Genomic DNA, 18772 nt, shown 5'->3' on the forward strand with positions numbered 1-18772 from the left:
AAATTATATTATTCATTTCAACATCTCTCAAGTCAATTTGTAATATGATTGGACCTTAAACCAACATTGGGCCTTAAAATTTCAGCATCATTGGAGAACAAAAGCCCGAGTCATAGGAGGTACAAAATACAGTATCTACAAAGCTCCTAAGAAGTCAAGTTGCCAACATCTAAAGCATTCATTTCTTCTATTTGACACATTAGCATCACTTCCTCTCTTAGCAAACAAGATCCAAGGTATGGTTAAGCTTATAAGGCCATAGCTCAAAAAAGCCCTGACCAAAATTCAAGAAATGAGGAGATTTCTCATTACTCATCATGACATGTTAAGATGAAATTTCACCATAAATCTTCAGTTCATGGTTCAAGTACATAAGTTTTCACGGAGGAAATTATGGAATTTGTGATTTGGATGGCCAAAAATAGTGTGTGTTCAGCAGCTCCAACAATTCTTAAAAGGAATTGTGCATGAATCTAGGTGTATCAATCAACTTTTTGATTTCTTGAAAGAGCTAATATTTAATAGGATTTCATTGCCCAAGAATCTTCAATCACCCAGCTAAGCTTAGGTAAATGGGTCCCTATCTCCTCTCTTTAGTCTGATAGAGACTTAATGCCTTTTATGTACTGGGAAATTTTCTGATGAATGTTGGAAAGATCAAACAAATAATCAGAAAACAAAGCTTAGAGACATGAATAGTAGTTTTTCTTATGCATCACAAAAAGGTTGCTAACTGGTTACTACAAATTTGTTCATAGTATACCATCAAATTTATTAGATTCTACAAATAGCAATTTTGGTGAAGATTCACAAGATCAATGTTGGAAATGAGAGTTAAATTTAAAAAGTTACTACATGTCAAGTGAACAAAATTCTATCTTTTGTACCCTTAAAAAAGAAAAAGGAAAAAAGAAAAAAAAAAAAAAAAAAAAAAACCAAACACAACAAAGTTTGGCTACAACTCTGTTTTTTTTTTTTTATTAGATGTGAGTTTTGACATATTTACTATTGTATTATATATATTTTCTTATCTTCCATACTTGCAATATTTTTAAAAAATAAAAAATTAATAGCTATTTTATCAATTAAATATCTAGATTTTAAAATTTTGTAATATAAAATTATACAAAAAAATAAATTTATAAAGCAAATAGTAAGTAACATTTTTTTTGAAAAAGAAATAGTAAATATCATTTTATTGAAACAAAATTTAATATGCCCAAACATACAAAAATTATACAATCAATTTTCAAAATATATAGAAGTAGAATTTGTAGCAAACTTTGTCCTACATTGTAAAACCATTGCTCAGGTCAGTGGGGGATAGGAAGTAAAGTAAAACGCTGGGCTTCGTGCCCCCCTTTGTTCCCTTTTATAGATACGAGAAAGAAAGAGAGAGAAGAAAAAGGAATAACTATGATATTGAACTCAGCTGTATGCATTGGCATGGCTGTCCCTTGCACTTGCAGGCCTCCATTTTTATTAAGGCCCATGTGCTTAAGCTCCAACATTAACACAGAGCAGCTACGTGCCCAGCTTGATCAGCTTCACTCTGAGGCAGCAAGAACCACAGCCAAAGGTATGATAATACATGTACCCATTTGATAATAATTAACCATACCCGTTTGCTCTCTTTGATAATTCTGTTGATAATTAGCCATACCCATTTGCCTTTTCTATGCAAAATCATTTTTAGGATATATTTTGTCACAGTTTATCTCTTCTTTGATTATTGAGTGTTTCCCAGATAATTGTTTGGCCAGTTGAATTGGAACAGTGACTTAGTATATCATATAGACAGTATATGAAATCATTCATTAGACAGTAATAGTATTGAAATTATGACCACATGAATTGCTCATGAATAGGCTTATGACTTTTTAGAGATGATGAATTGGGTTGATGGGTTTGTAACCCAAAATGAATTTTAATGTTATGACATTTGTACTGTAAATTTTGCATATTTTTACACTTTTGCTGGGTAAATCAGTCAGAACCTTTGGCCTCTATAGAAAAAAAGGGATAATTTCTTTGATGGATTTTTTTGAGGATGATTGACTCCAGTTCTTGAAATGGTAGAAGCAGGTTTTCTGTATGACCTTTAATAAAAGAAAAATGTAAATTTTCTTTAGACATTTCAGGATTTTTAATAAAGAAATATAAGTAATAGAGATTTTATTAAGAAACAATAGAAAAAGTACACAGGAGGTGCACACAGAATCCTCCAAGAAATTACATTCTAAAATTTAGAGGAATATTCTGAAAGTGAATGGAACTGGATGCTGTCACAGCATTCATGAAACCATAGAGCAATATTAAGAGCATAGACTTTAACTAGTTCAGGTTGAGCTACACAATGTTCAAACTGTGGTTATTTCTGTTTTGCCAGAACATCTGCATATGATAAAGGCAGTCCAGCTCTCCAAATACTGCTACTATCATGATTCATGATAATCAAATCTTTTTTTCTAGCATGCTAAAAACACCAAAATCGTCCCTAGGCATCAACCTATGTACTTTAAATAGAATTGCACCAGCAACCAGCTCCCTCACTATGGCACAATGTAGTATTCTTACATATCCAATGCTATTTCATAATAATTTCCTTCTCTGATCATACAGTTACAATTAGCCCAAATTTTCTGGCCAACCAAATAATGCTATGTTTTGTTGGACGTTTGTACACGAAATGCTATACACACTTTCACATATATTGCACCACTTTTTTTTACTGAAGGATATAAGTTTTTTTTTTGGTATTCATGTGATTAATAATTTTGGTTGTGAACTTTAAATATGGTAATAAGATTGATTGTAGTGTTCATGATAGACTGGGGGATGTCTTTGCAGTGATTTTTATTTGATGCATATTGAGCACTAGTCTTGGTTTGTTGTAGTATTGTGTCCCTAGGGAATTTTACTGCTTTTCATTTTTTTTCTGAATGCAAAATCAAACCTCAACTTGTCTGAATTTAGACGTAAGAGGAACTTAATGTTGGATATCTGAATGACAAATTTTCTTTTCATTACTATTATGAATTTATGGTTTATAATTATTTTATATTTGTTGGCGAGCTCTTCAGGCATTTTTTAGATATCAAAGAATTTATCTTCTCCATTTAATTGCTTATATTTGATATTTGACAATTGAAAAATTCTCCATTGCTTTTAGTGCCAAATATCTGAAAAGCATACTGCATATAATTGGTGACATCATTTTAGAACACTTTGTCATCATTGATTTTTAGCAAACAGTGCAAGATTGAGGCTTCTGCGATTATCAGAAGCAGCTGAGAAGATTCAACGACAAGCAGCTATTAGTGTCCAAACTGGGAAGGAAAATGATGCAAGAGAACTACTTATTCAGAAGAAGAAGGTTAAGCAAGCTTTGGAGAAGTCAAAGAGCCGCATTGAATTGCTTGATGAGCTTTCCACAAAGCTTAACAAGGTAGAATAAAGTGTTAATTATTAGAAAAGCATTACTTTCATGTTGAATTCAACTGAGGAACTTCATGGACCTTTTAATACCTAAAATTTAAGTAGCAAGCTGAGTCACATCAAATTTTCATAATAATTCCTCCCCCAACTTTGCAAGTGAGATTGTGTTGCTAGTTGTGTTATATGTTATGCCTATCAGGCAGTGAATATACTAAAGGAGGGAAGGCGCACTACAACTAACATAACAGCCAGCTGAAAAACGCTAGCTAGCTAGGCTAATTGAAAAGCAATTTGAGGTGGAACCTAGGATCAATTAGGATTAGGGATTATATCTTGAGGCAGCTATGCATGATAGGATATTGCAAGAATGATCATGAAAGTAACTGTAACTTGTGCATAGAGTGTGCAAGTGATACAGTGCGTGTCTTTTCTCATTCCTCCTTCATGCTTTAGGAAATAGATGTCTGCCATATGGAGTGTTGGAGGCTCTTGATAATTTTAGACCCAGTTTATGGTTTTTGAAAGGAGGTTCTCTTTGTCATGTTTAATGGTCATAGTTCCTGTTTTAATAAATTACATTATCTGTTATAGACTTCAGAGAAATTTAGTTGTAAGATAATATTTGATTTATCTCATGCATGCTCTGATTTCCTTTGAAATTGAGCTATCAAAAGAATTTTACATTGCAGTTCAGGGGGAGAAGGGGAGGGGGATAGAATGTGTCCAATATGGTGCCAGTGAGGAAAATGGGACATCTTTGTGAGATCATATTTTCTGTACTTACCATCCATGCTACTAGTCCACCATTCTCTTTCTCAAATTAAATAAAAATTAGAGGAAAATTCTGGAATTTAAGGTTATATAAGTTTGGATGCATCAAAATGTTTCTCTTTTTCAGAGAGAACAATCTGAATTTTTTATGTTTGTTTTGACAGAGAGAGCTCGTGGATATTTACAAAAATACTTAGCCAGTATATAGCAGTTATTAGTGTGAATTAGATATGATTTTCCTTAGTGTACAAAAGCTTTTCTCGAGTTTCTATCTCACACTAGGCCTCATGTGTTGTAGTATTTCTACTTATCCAAATAAACCCTATCCTTGTAGCAAGTGCTACCACAGGGTTTATCACAAAAGCATAGAGATTGGCTGCTGACACCATGTCACACATGCTATGTTAAATAAGTGCTTCATAAGACCCTAGCTTAGAGAGGAAGAGAGATTAGATAGCTCAACAATCCATCCATCTTATCCCTATGTCTTAGACCAAACTGATTCCACTATGCATCAGCACTTGTTATGCAATCTAAGTTCATGTAAATATAATTAGTTTAAGACAGTTGTTGGGCTCATGTAAATAAATGGTGGATTTTATTAAATAAATTTGTTTTGTATATTTCTTGTACATGATTGTTCAACCAGATAAGATTCTTGACATAATTTACATATATGTCTTATTATGGCCTGAAAGATCTCCACCATTTTAATCAGTGCATAAAAGCTTCTTATGATTAAATTTTAAATGTGTTTCTTTTCATGTCACTGGATTTATTTTATTTTCAAATTTTATATCTTTGCTCAATCTCATTCAAGAGCAAAATCTTTCAGCCAACCATATGATCAGAAGAAGCCTAATTTGGTTTCAGGCCATATCTCTGAAAGAAAGTCAGCTGGTTGGGAATGTTGCTTTGGATTTTGAAGTCGGCAATGAAAATGCACCCAGTCCTGTTCGGATTATAACACCAAAGCAGGAAAATAAAGAAGATCTGAATGAGAACGTAGAAGTTGAGCCTCATGTGCTGGAACTTGATGGCCAACAGGATTTGCAGCTTTGTTCAGAGATTGAAGAAAGCCTACCTGTTGGTAAGGAGCCAGAGGATATTCAAGCTTCTTTGAGTGTTGGCATTTGGGACGATAATGACCCAATCAGTGGCTTGAGTGGAATATCTTCTTATGATGAATTCTTGGAACATATAGATCAAGAGCTGAGCAAAATTGAAGCAGAACTTGTCACCGTCTTGAGGGTCTCAACCTTGGTACTAGATAGCAAAGAGACACCAAAAAATTCAAAGGTGCAGCAAACTCAGGAACTTCTTGAGAGCATCTGTGGGATTAGAAAAAGGTATGCATATTAATAAACTTAAAAGTTGATATATAAATATTTTGAAACAATTATAATTGTTGCTGAGATTTATATACTAGTGCAAATTAATTTAATATTGAGAATGCAAGTTTATTTTCTCCTCCACAGAATTGCAAGTATCAAGTTGACAAAGGTAGAGACCAGATGATATTTCATCTTTTTCAGCAGGCAGGCGAGGATTGATTCTATGTATTGTGGTGCTGACAGCTAGAGAGAGAGAGTGTGAAAAGATTGTGAGAGCTCAATCCTAGACTGGCTGGTTTTTCTTTTGATGTGTATTAGTAACTATATGATTACAAGTTTTCCCTTATATATAATATCCATAACACTTTCCCCAAACTGGAGCATAGGTATCCATCTTGCCCATCTTACTAAGTTCCTTAGTAAGTACATCTCATAATTGATCCCAAGACTTAACAAAGGAAGTAACAACTTGTTTCACATACCATACCTCAATTGATGTGTCAGTCCACCTCGATATGGTTTATGGTCTCATGTATAAGATATTCAGCCATAACATTTAGCATGTTGTATGAGCCATAGCCCTATACTCAGCTTTGACTCTAGACCAAGTCACCATATTCTACTTCTTGTTTTACCATGTTACCAATTTATCACCAACAAAAGTACAAAAGCCTGTGTCTTTCAAAATGACCTCAAATTCAATCTACCCAAGAAAATCCAACAACCTCCAAATGAATGAACTAACAATTTCCCAAACACTCACTGGATGCTTGTATGCAAGTTTGTTTAAGCCATATGGAAATATCTGTTTGGTAACAGATTTTTCTTTAATCTTTTTAACCTATATATATATATAGCTTTGTAAAGTCCTACTTTTAATTTAAAATTATATTTTAGCCTATTTTTAATGAAAAAAAGAAAGAAAGAAAAAAAGAATCTACATCCAAACGTACTTTTAGTAAAACCGAATCCTTCATTATGGATTCAGTTTCGAAACCAAAATCTCCTTACTATTAGGAGGGGCAAAAACATTTTTTAAGAAATTAAGATACTATTTATAATACTAGAAATGAATGGATTAGAAATGAGTTTTAGGCTTTTAGCTCAAATGAGAAAGGAAACAGTAGATAGAATAAAAAATTAAGATTTTAAAAAGAAAAGGGAAAAGGAAAATGATTGATGATTTGGACCGACCTTCAAAACATGTCTTGAGTTATTTCTTACAAAATTTTGATAATTAAACCAGATACCTAAGCCTGATAGTATATTCCCCTATTCATATAAACCCATAGACACTTGCCAGCTTAAAAAGAAAATCGAAAGTAAAAAAAAAAAAAGGATAAATAAATTAGTAAGACAATGAGCAAAATAGGGGGTTGAATCAATCGATAAAGCCAGAAATATAACACAAGCCATTGTAATCCCTTCACTTTACTTGTGGTAAAATAATATACCACAAATCAGAAATAACTTCCTTGCAATCAGTTTGCTTCTCATAAAAGCAACAACACCAACTATGCGTTAAGTGATAATGGCCAATCAAACAATTCACAACCAAACCCACAATATGGGGGTCCAATCTCAAATACCAGGTCTTAATTATTGAATGCTAACAAGTATGAAAAAAAAATGAAAGAAAAAAAAAACATGAAGTTAGAAATTCAGTTCCTTTTTACTTTCTAAGGTATATAAACCACAAGATGCAGATTCTCCTGCCCTTGTATCCAGGCTAGATAATCCAGCAATATCTTGAGTATCACCGGGTACTGGGCAGACTGTAGCTTGCTTCGTCTTCTCCTGCACTATGAGAGATAACTAAAGCTGTTATTGTTCAATAATTTAAGAAGCTTCACCATAGTTCCATTAAGGACAATAATGATTTTCAAACATAATCTGGCAAATACATAGTAAATTAGTAATAGCTTACAAGGGAGAAATTATTATTTACATTGGAAGGATTGCTGATGTGATCCTCCCTGACCAATGAGATGATTTCATTTACGTAAATATATCTGTAAGCTTCCTAATCAACACAAGAAATAAAAGATAAAAATTACCTAATGATATCACATTTGCATAAATGACAGCATTTTATTGGTTGAGAGGTCAGGGAAGACAATATTAGCAGTCCTTCTAATAGACCTAATAATTTCTCCTTACAAGGAAAGCAAGACAATGCAATTTGATGGATTGAATTAATTAAGGCAACTTGCCAATGTTAGAAACACCAACCACCAAAACAAGTAGAGTAGGTTCCCTTGAAATCACTTCCTTTAGCTTGTACTCCACAAACTCAAGAATCTTTTGGTAAATGATAAAATCATATGACTGCTTTTAAATTTTTTTAAAAAATAAATGATAAAATTCTTTTGAGTCTCTTGACTTTTACTTCCATTGCCAATTAGTATTAGTCCTTAACATTTAGTTTTTGTCAATTTAGTATCTTACTTTGTCAAAATGAGTCACCAATTCTCCTATCCAGATTTTTTTTTGTGTGCAAATTAAGCTGTTTAATTTTTTTAAAAAAAGAATAATACTCATTAAACAATTAAATCCATTATGATGCATCTCAAGAATATTTTCAAAAAAAAAAAAAAACTTAATATAGAAAGGAATGTTTAAATTGTATCATTTGCTAATAGATTTAGGTTTCGTTTGGGAGTTCATAAATGAATGAAATGGAATGAACTGATCATAAGAGAATGAAAAAAAATGGAATGGAATAGAATGGATTTAAGCAAGGGAAAAGAATGGAATGGAATTAAGTAAACTTGATTGGATGTTTTAAAATAAAAGGAATAGAAAGGAATGAAAATGAATGGAATGTAAGTAATCTTGTTTGGGAGTAACATAGAGGGAATGGAATGGAATGGAATCATTTTATGACAGTATTACTATTGACCCCTATTCTAAAATAAAGGGTTGATAATATAGGGGTATTTTGAGAGTTTTAGTAAAAAAATTCATTAAATCTAATTTCATTCTCTCCTATTCCTCTTAATTTCGGGGAAATGAAAATTTGAGGTTTTAAGGAAATAGAGATGAATGAGTGTTCCCTCCTATTCATTCCATTCCATTCCCTCCCACTTAAACTCCCAAACAAGGGAATTGACTTTCAATTCCCTCCATTAAAACTCCCAAAAAAGGGAAAAAAAGAATATTCTAAAATTAATCTTTTCATTCTTTTCCATTCCATTTGAGTTTAATATAATTTTTCAATTTGAATTTATCTATTGTTAGTGAGATTACACAAGAATGAATTTTTAAGAAACTAAAATTTAGAATTTGAAAATGAGTAAACTACTAGATTTAAAATAAATTAAACGTGCGTTTAAAGAGTGTGCTAATTTTTAGGAAAAAAATGTATCTGGTAGTTTTTTTGTTTTTGAATTTTTTTTGAATTACAATTTTAACCATATTTTTGATTTTCTAAATATAAAGATTATCTAATTAGATTATGGGTACTTTTAATATTTTTTGAAGGCATAACTAACTTTCTAAATTCTCTTAATATATACATATAAAAGATGTATTTTTCCTCCCAAGACTCAACACAAAACAAAGATGCAGAGTGTTCGACACGGACACATTTTTAATGTGTCCATGGTTGTTAACAAGTCAATATAATAACTAACTTTGTGAACAGAGGTTTTGCTATGGACATTTATGGCGGTGCAAGTCTTTCTTGTTCAGAGCAACGATGCGTCGTTTTGAAAACCAATTCTCCCAATTTCAATTTCATTCCTTTCTTTATTATTACTCTCTTTGTCTCTCCCAATCTCATCTTTTTTCTATTTTCTTTTTTATCACTCTCAAACTCAATCAAACAATAATAGTTCTTTTCACAATTCTCCAGATTTGGTGAATGCAAACTGATAGAAGGAGGTTTAAGGGTTTAAAGCTTTTAACCATTAAAAACGAGCTTTGTTGTATGCTTGTTGTTGTTGTTATTTTTTTAATAATTCAAATTAAATTTATTCAATTTTTTGCTTGGTAAATAAAGGGAGCTTGGAGACGGGAAGAATAGTTTTAAAAACTGTAAAAAAAAAGAATTGAAAATGGGGGGTCCATGGATTCAATTGGATCGGGTTGGAATTAAAACAAAGAACCCAAACCGACTTATCCCCTTGAGATATCTCCACTAATTTCATTTTTTTTTATGGGATAATAATTTCAAAATTAAATCAATGCAAGCCGTAGTGACAAGAAAAGAGTGTTTGATTGTGTGAAACACTGAAACCACAAAAATCTATTCTTGTAAGGTTCGTTGAAAACCCTTCAATGAGAGTGTATTGAAGTTTATGGTTCACGTGGAGGAAATCATTATAGAAAGATTTCAAAGGTCCATAGACTAATGTACTAGAGGCAAAGGCAACCAAGAGTGGGTTTGTTTGCAAAGCATGCATAGGGGGTGGTCTATGATATACACATAAAGGTTTTGTAAGTCTTGACTATTTGTAATTGTTCCTTTATTTTGAATTATATAAGACTGTTTCAGTTTGTGTCATTGGAGTGGTATTTCATTTGCAGAGTTTCTTAATTAGTTTTCTACTTAATTACCAAATCTTGTATTTTACTTTATCCTTTATATATTCTTGTTTTATGGTTGCAATCTTTGATGTGTGTTGAAGTATAATAATATTGTGGAGATTTTGAAAATTAATTAATAATTTCACTACAAATTTAACAATGAGGTCTAAACAAGAATTTTTTAAAGCTATGGTGGCCACCTTAAGTGACGAATTTGAGAGTGAGTCTGAAGGTGAAGGTGTCCAACATATGTTTTTTATTTTTTATTTTTTTTAACTTTTTAGTTTATTTTTTTAATTACATTTTTTTAAAGCCTTAATTTTTTTTAAATACAACTATAATTTTTCCACTTTCAGCATATAAGTTTTTTTTTTTTTGGTTGCAAAAAGCATCGAAGAAGACCCAGTCTATAAGTGATTTAAATTCTATTGCTTTTATGTATACGTATTTCTTTTTCTTCTTTTGTGGAATTATTATATTATGACAATTTTTATTAGACTATTAATTTAAGGATTAATGGAATTTTTTCTAGAGTTTTTTTTTTTTTTTACTCATATGGAAATAAATACAAAAAAGAGGTTAAAAAGTATTTTTACTTCATTAACAAATACTAGGCTAAATCACAGATTGCACCCTCTAAGTTTGTCTAAAATTTAATTAGATTATATAACTTCAATTTCGTTCAATACATACAATCCTCTAAGTTTTATGCTAGGTCTTAATAGTTTCTCTACCATGGGAACCTATCTTGATGATGATTCTAAAGAAGGCACGATCTCAAGGTTTGATGATGTGGCTAGATTAGTGTTTGTGAGAATTTGGTAGTGGGGGTTTTGGGTATAATTACCGATTATGAGTGAGGTGTTTTGGGTTTTGTGTGTTGTGTGTTGTGTGTTGTGTGTTGTGTGTTGTATTGGTTGGTTGTGTGTGGTGGGGGTTGGGATCACGATGAGCCACCAAAAACCCATTCACCATCACCCACAAATCCCAAACACTTAAAAACTAAGAATTTCTCACTACTTTGCAATCCAATAGTAGAAGCTACAAAAATAAGGCATTCTATTTTTTAATCCTTCCTTTTTCTTGTGCTCTTCTTTAGTTTAATTATTTTTTAAATCCCAAATAATAATTTATATGATTTAAAATTTTTTTTCAAAAATATTCTTTATTAATTTATGACATTTTTAATGTAAGAAAATAACAAAATTAAGTTGTTTTGGGAGTCATTAACAGTGCAATTTTGACGAACACTAATAGAAGGATTAAATTAAATAAAGTTGAAATTTAAGGAGCCAAATTGAATACAATCAACAATACAAATTAAATTGAGTTTTAGGTAATACTAAAATGAGCATTTTGAAATTTAAGCAAAAAATTATTATCTATACTTCTGAGAATTTCAATCCATAATAAACTCTACTATTAGAATTTCAAATAGTAATAAAAACCTTATCTCTTCCTTTACATTTAAAACACACGGTTCTCTATTTCTCTCAATTTGTTTTTAGTTTCTACCGCACATGCGTCACCTCTAAATCTTTGTAATTTTTTTTTGGTCATTTGCGTTTTTCTAATTCTTAGCTCTGGTCTCAGCATATTATATCTCCAAGGTCCATCTCTTATCTTACCTTCTTTCTTCTTCTTCTTTTTTTTTGGTGTGCTTTTCATTAGTTTTAGTCTTTGTTTAGCTCCTGTGAAATTTGTCATACAAAGTTTTTTGAAGTAGGACACAATTTATTATTTAATTATTGTAATTTATTATTTTTGGTTTTTTTTTTGTTGTAAAAATTCGTTATTTTAGGTTTAGGTGATTTATTTCCTTGTTTTTAGGTGCATTTAATGCTTTTTAGGTGAAATTTTATTCTTATTATGGTTAGATATCAATTAGGAGTTATTTTAGAATATATTTTTTTATCTGTCAAGTTTTATAGAGCCCTTAAATAGGCTCCCAAGTTTGTAAACGTTTTTCATAGATTATTATCAATAAAATTCAGACTTGTGTCTATTGTGTTGTCTGGTGGATTCTAGACCTATCACATTGTTGATTCAAGGGACCCCTCATGGATTTGAGATTAACTACTCAGAAACTAACAGTTTAGTTTCTATCTATCAAATATAGCATTGTGTGTGCTTTCTTCAGGCTTTCGCGACATTAGTTGGTATCAGAGCCTTGACTTACCCTGGTCTGATTGCTAACCGGCGAGATGGTAACCACAACAACAACAAATAACTTAGCAAGTATTATGTGACATACAACAAGCACTCACAAATATCTATGCTAGGATGACGCCGTTGAAGAATGGAAACAATAGGAATAACAGCAGCGGAGACATAACTCACGGGCAACCTATTGGTAAGAAAATTTCATATAGACCTTATAAGAGAATTGCAAGTTTTAATGGTTTTTTTTAAAAGAATAAAAATTCTTGATTGGTTACTTGATCTAGAGGATTTATTTGACTATGAGAATATTTGTGATGAGAGTAAAGTTGGACTTGCTTTGTATAAACTTAGTAAGTATGCCTTATGTTGGTGGGAACGAGTACAATCTGATAGAATCCAACAAGGTAAAAACAAAATTCGTTCAAGGATGAAAAAGATGCTTGCTATCAAATTTTATCATTTGGATTGTGAAGAAATCTTGTCGTATACAATACAAGATTATTATTGGCCAAGAAGTTCATACTTGACTTATTTTGAAGAGCCAAATATTCCACCGTTAAAGGAAGAATTGTATGTTGAAAAAAATATTGTTCTTGAAGAATATGGAGAGGTCAAAAAAGAAAATATAGAGATTTCTGAGGAAATTAATGAAGGCCTTGTTATAGAAGAAGAACTTGAAATCAAGATTATGGAGGAGATTAATGAAGACCCTATTATAGAGAAAGATCTTGAGGTTGAGATAGTAGAGACCATTAAAGAAGAAATTATAGAGGAAGTTGTAAAAAATCTCGATGAAATTAAGTTAGATGATTGCAACATTCAAACTCCTATTATTTTATTGGGAGGCACTGAAACGAAGTTTATTGATTTTGTTGGGGTAGAAAGATTTAATTTGATCATTGACTCTTATTTGGTGAATTATTTGGAGAGGGTTTTATTATTATTATTATTATTTTTTTGAAATAATGAGAACATGGTAATCATTTTGGATGTGACAAAATTTGTTTCTTAACTTTAATTTTTTAAAATCCATTTTTGGAGAATAACTTCTTTTAGAAAAATGCAAACATGATCCATTTTTGGAGAATAACTTCTTTTAGAAAAAAACAAACATTACTTCTCCTCGTGATACCCTTTAAGAAATGCATTAAAAAAAAAAGGGGGAGGGGGGGGGGGGGGTGACCTTTCTTGGACAATGACTTTCTTGCATAATAAGTCAAGGATCCAACATGGGCTTTCCAAATTGCCAAAACGCCGAGTTTCATAGTGTAAGCTGGCGATCATGACAAACCACCAAAATCTAAAATCAATCCTGTTTTGTCTTGTTATAATTTTCAGTTATTTGGTCGGGGTTTTTAACAAGCATCCAAAAAGGATTGCCATTGTTGTAAGCTTCATGTTTGAGAACTATATTCAAGGAAATTTGTGTCTGGCATTCTCGCTTAAGCTTGACACATATCTTAGCCACTGATTTTGCATTTGCTAAGGTACACACCATTAGGCCCCACATGCCATACCTATCTTCATTTTGCATAAAGAAGAAACGACCTGGGCCACATTATCCAAGAGATCCAGCAAGCTCGAGACACATTTCAGAACTGCACTTTCAAGTACCTGAACAGAGACCATAATAAAGTTGCACATGAGCTTGCTCACTTTGCCCGTAGAAATGAAAACACCTTTATTTGGAAAGGGATTACACCCCCAGTTGTGTCATCTTTAATCCAATCTGATCTGCTGTAATGGTCCCAGCTGCTTGCTGGCTCCCTTCTGATGTACTCCTTTCTATTTGGTTTAATGCCATAGGATCCATTTCATTAAAAAAAAAAAAAAGAAACAAAAAAAGGAGATTTTCACTGGAGTGGATACACAGTGTTTGACCACTGCGATCAAAGGAAAATGGAAAGTATTCTTTACTTCACACCCATAATAGGTTCAGCTGGTATCTACATCAAGCAATTCACCTATCTGGTCTTCATTAGTGAGAGGACTTGTCAGTCTTTAACTGCTTGCCGACTGAATTTTATAATCCTCATGGATCTACAGTAATCCATATAGCATCCTGGTTGGAAATGAATCAAATTATGAGTACGTAGAATTCATGACAACTTCATATTCAGCCTTTCAGAATTCCTCTAAAGCAAAGTTAAAATGAGAAAATACTTTTTTATACTTTCGACTAAATTGTTATATGCCATTCAGTTACAAGAATGATACAAATCATGAAAAATATTTGTTCAAGAGTCCAATTAACACGTGTCCTTGGGACATTTATTAATGAACGATTAAAGGAAAGGTTTAGAATCACTTTCATGGAAAATATAAAAAAGCTATTAAAAAAAATTCAGTTACTTTAAAGACCTTTTAGCCAAAAAAAAGTTTTCAGATCTTTCAAGAAGGCCATCTGACATTCTAAAAGACCATTATGGTCACATGCCAGGAATATGTTTCTTTACAACAATGTAACAAGAGATATCCCAACACACAAAGCATAAAACCGTTATGGCTACATGCTATAAAATTGCGGTTTAATCCGCAGCCAAGCAACAAAAATTACCTGGATTGTTGCAGCATCTCTGCAGAGTCAGAATTCTGCAACTAAGCACCATGAGTACAAAATTTCAATAGCAAAGGAAACAGCTGCTGCTATTGAGCAGTAAAGGAAGCTCAACTGCACACCACCGCCACCAATTAATTTATGGAACATATTTTCAGTTGGTGCTGAGAATCCTTGGTGTCTTTTCCAGAAACACATAAAAAGCATATTGCTATCTTCTTAATCCATACGCTTCAAGTCACATGTCGGAGACAGACCAAAGATATGCTTCTTTTTCTGTAGCTCATTTCTAATTCATCCTTTTGAACAATCCCTTCTCAAATCCTACAAGAGGTAAAACAACAGAAATTAATCACCTCTGATAGCTAAACATACTTTTCAAAATAATTTTTTTGCTTCTTTAGTGCATAAGAATCTTCCTGTGGCCAATGATCTCTCTCTCTCTCTCTCTCTCTCTCACACACACACACACACATAAGTTCACTATAATGGGAAATGACCAAACGATTGGGATCACCACATCATGGCACACAGGAAGATGCTAAGGCAAGATCCATAGCTTATTGAGAAAAATAAAGAAACATCTGACTAAAGGATGATGGAAATGAACCAACCAGTACTACGGTCAACTCCATCCCATGTCTTCCTGGTCTTATACCATATCTATTTGGAGCAGCATCTAATCTTCGTTTTAACCAGCTGTGATCAGGAATGTCCTGAGGAACAACAAACCCTGATTCCTTCATTTTCTCATTATCCCCTAGGTTTGGGAGAACTAGTTCAGTGCACTTTTTCTGCACTATGTCAAAGAGATATGTCAAATTAGTATTAAATTCTTTGATTTCAACGACTAAAAATAAGCAAGTGTCTTCACCAAATGTGCCATGGGATCACCATCTCTTATTCTCTCCCTCAGCATTTTGTCAAGTTGAGGGTCATCTCTGCAAACAGAGAACACAGATGTTATTTATTTTTATTTTTTGATAAGTAGATAACGCAGATGTTATTTATTACAAGGCACTAGGTGTACACATAGTAAGACCGGAAAATGAAGGTATTATGCTGTCTCTGCCAAACAGAAGATGGGTAGCTCTATAGTGAAGCACAATTAATGTATTTGTCTATGAAGCACGGGCGCGTTTCGCGATTCGGGTGCGGGTGCGAGTGCGGGACTCGGCAATTTTTGAAAAAGTAGGGTGCGGGTGCGGCGATTAAAAAATTATTAAAAAAATTATTATTTATATTTTTAATATATTTCTAAACATACTTTTTTCACATTATATAAACATATACCAAATTAAGAGTAATAGTAAATAATAACTAGAATACAGAGAATGAGAGAGAGCTTAACTGAAGAGTGAAGGCAGAGAGAGTGGGAGAGAGGCGCAAGAAAAATGAAGAGGGAGAGGGCTGGGTCTTGGTTTTTTTCCAAATGGTGCGTTTGCACCTCTTTTTTTTTTCTTTTTTTTGAATTTCAGCCGTATCGGCCGATTTCGCCGGTATCGGTGTTGCGCCCGATTTGGGTTGAATCAACGCGAATCGGTCCGATTTCGCGCACGTCAGCCCGAATCGGCGTTGTATCGGCGCGTATCGCACCGAATTTTTTTTTTTTTAATGTCCAATGCGGTACGGACGCGCAGGCAACGGCGTCGCCTGCGCGTCCCCGTGTCGCGCTGCATCGGACGCAGGTGCGGCGGCCCAAACGCCGCACCCGTGCTTCCCAGGTATTTGTTGCTTGGTGGTTGTAAAGGAAGTAGAATCTTAGTGACAACAAGGAATAGCTTTGTTGCTACTATTATGGACACAACTAGTACTAATACATACAATCTAAAAGGTCTACCCAAAGTGGACTGTATGTCTTTGTTTGTGAAATTGACATTTAAGGTAAGACAAGAAAATCAATATCCAAACCTCTTAAAACTTGGAAGAGAATTTGTCAAAAAATGTAAAGGAGTTCCATTGGCAGTGAGTACTTTAGCTAACCTACTTTATTCAAAAGTTGATGAACATGAGTGGATATCTATTAGAGATAACAAGATATGGCATTTAAAAAAAAAGGAAGGTGATACCCGTGTTGAAGCTCAGATACAACCAATTTCCATTTCACTTGGAGCAATGTTTTGCATATTGTTCTGTTTTCCCAAAAGATTTTCAATTCGATAATGATCTGTTGATTCGATTTTGGTTGGCACATGGAATTCTTCAATCCCCTGCCAACAAAAGTCAAGAGTTGGAAGATGTTGGTGACTTGTGTATCAAGAGCTGTTGTCAAGATCTTTCTTTCAAGATGTTGAACAAAAAGATATCTCGCATTATACCTTTAAAATGCATGATCTTGTCCATGATCTTGCACTCTCAATTGCCAAAGGTGAGTGTTCGGTAGTGACCGAGAAGTCTACCCTTGCCACAGAAGTTTGTCATCTGTCAATTTTGGAGAATGGGCAAGAAATCACAACGCAATTAGAGAAGTTGAGCAAAGTTCAAAATAGAGCAACCCGCGTCCTTACTTGGAGCATGCATCTCAAGATTTAAGTACTTGCGGATGCTTGATTTGAGAAATTCAACCTTTGAGGTGTTGCTATTGGAACTTTGAAACATTTGAGATATCTCGACCTCTATACGAAAATCGCAAAATCAAGCAACTTCCACATTCCATTTGCATGCTGCACAGTTTGCAAACTTTACAGCTAAGAGGTTGCAGCAATCTTTCTTGAACGGTTACCCAAAGGTATAAGGGACAAAATCAGCCTTAGGTTTTTGGGTGTTACAATAAAGCATACCTGCTTGTCGGAGAATGCAGTATCAAACACCTAATTGCCCTAATGAACCTAGTAATTACGGATTGTGAAGAGCTTAGTTTGACGGATAATGAATAGAATCAAGATCTACAACAGTTCTGATTACAGTCTCCAAGCCAAACCATAAGGCACTAGACTAGTTTGGAATATGGCATACTTTGGCTTTCCCATGAGAATATACTATGAAATAAGCTTTGACACAACAAGCTAAGAATAAGCATAAAACTATGCTCTTATAAAAAATAAAAATAAAAATCATAAAACTATGCTATATATAAGGAACCCAAACTAATATCTTCATCATTCCACTCTAATTTTATTTCCATAACAAAAACTCTATTTGGCATGTTGTTTTCACAAAATGACATATAAAGTAGGGAAAAACCCCTTCAGTTGAGACACAAGTTGAACTAGCTTGAAGATCATTTTGGAATTTACTAGAGTATTACCCCATATCTGTTTCAATTATCATTTTCGAATTTTTGAACCATGGTCTGTTTCAATAACTAATAAGTGGCCTATATCGCCACAATCAAACCGTTCATTAATTAAAACTGAAATTAATCCAGTAGCCAGCACCAATAATGCATTTTAAAAAAACCAACCTCTGTTCAAAGTGTTACTAGTCTCATTTGTAAAACCCTAATACCCAAGCAACTTTCACAAATCACAAATACATCTGTAACCCGGTTACAATAGAGTAATAATTTAAAACAGAGACCACATACTTGGTAAGTGTTTGGAATAGGGCCTACTCAAACAATCTTCAAGGAGCCTTTCTCTTTTCTCACAATAATTAAAAACCCTGCTTAATTTCCCTAGAGCCAAGAATGCAAGTTTCACATAATGTAATCACTTATAAATGGATAAGGATGTGAATGAAAGCTTCCATGGATATCAAATCTTGATGTTTCATGCTATTGATCAAGTAGGAAAATGAATAAGAAAACATTGAATGATTACTATTTTAGAAGTCCAAGCATAAAAACTAAAAACAAAAGGCAATATGTGAAGTGCCTTACTAAAAGAATGTTAAAGGAAATTCCAAGTTTCAAGTTATATTCTCTGTCTGCATCATCACAAAAAATTTGAGGACTTATTGTCTTATTCCCTGAAGCCTTCCGACAGTATTTAGATAAAGAATAGCAAACTCCGAAATCTAAAACACAACTAACAGCAGA

At 33.1% G+C, this 18772-nt stretch overlaps 1 protein-coding gene and 1 long non-coding RNA gene across 3 annotated transcripts; one reads left to right on the forward strand and one right to left on the reverse strand.

Annotated features, from left to right (window-relative positions):
• The first annotated feature begins 1309 nt into the window (after window positions 1-1309).
• LOC142638866 (uncharacterized) lies at window positions 1310-5918 on the forward strand. 2 transcript variants are annotated; one of them, XM_075812931.1, is made up of 4 exons: window positions 1310-1579; window positions 3285-3448; window positions 5083-5558; window positions 5688-5918. In XM_075812931.1, the coding sequence occupies exons 1-4, from the start codon at window positions 1417-1419 to the stop codon at window positions 5725-5727; spliced, it is 843 nt and encodes a 280-aa protein (XP_075669046.1). In that variant the 5' UTR covers window positions 1310-1416; the 3' UTR covers window positions 5728-5918. The 2 variants fall into 2 exon arrangements, with proteins under 2 accessions (XP_075669046.1, XP_075669045.1); XM_075812930.1 differs by having other exon boundaries at window positions 1313-1579; window positions 3249-3448.
• Window positions 5919-14071: 8153 nt separating this feature from the next.
• Window positions 14072-15687, reverse strand: LOC142641743 (uncharacterized). Its single transcript, XR_012845453.1, has 4 exons — window positions 15668-15687; window positions 15408-15587; window positions 14794-15117; window positions 14072-14298 (listed from the first exon to the last, which is right to left on the reverse strand). It is a non-coding gene; the product is annotated as an uncharacterized LOC142641743 (long non-coding RNA).
• Between the last annotated feature and the right edge of the window lie 3085 nt (window positions 15688-18772).

Source organism: Castanea sativa, chromosome 6 (assembly GCF_040712315.1).
Source record: "Castanea sativa cultivar Marrone di Chiusa Pesio chromosome 6, ASM4071231v1".
Lineage (NCBI taxonomy): Eukaryota > Viridiplantae > Streptophyta > Magnoliopsida > Fagales > Fagaceae > Castanea > Castanea sativa.

What these genes read in the sequence shown, in the direction of transcription:
- LOC142638866 (XM_075812930.1), top strand. Translation starts at nt 1,417, where the DNA reads ATGATATTGAACTCAGCTGTATGCATTGGCATGGCTGTCCCTTGCACT. An exon ending in TTTCCACAAAGCTTAACAAG is followed by an intron (nt 3,449 to 5,082) that starts GTAGAATAAAGT and finishes ATTTGGTTTCAG; the next exon opens with GCCATATCTCTGAAAGAAAG. An exon ending in ATCTGTGGGATTAGAAAAAG is followed by an intron (nt 5,559 to 5,687) that starts GTATGCATATTA and finishes TCTCCTCCACAG; the next exon opens with AATTGCAAGTATCAAGTTGA.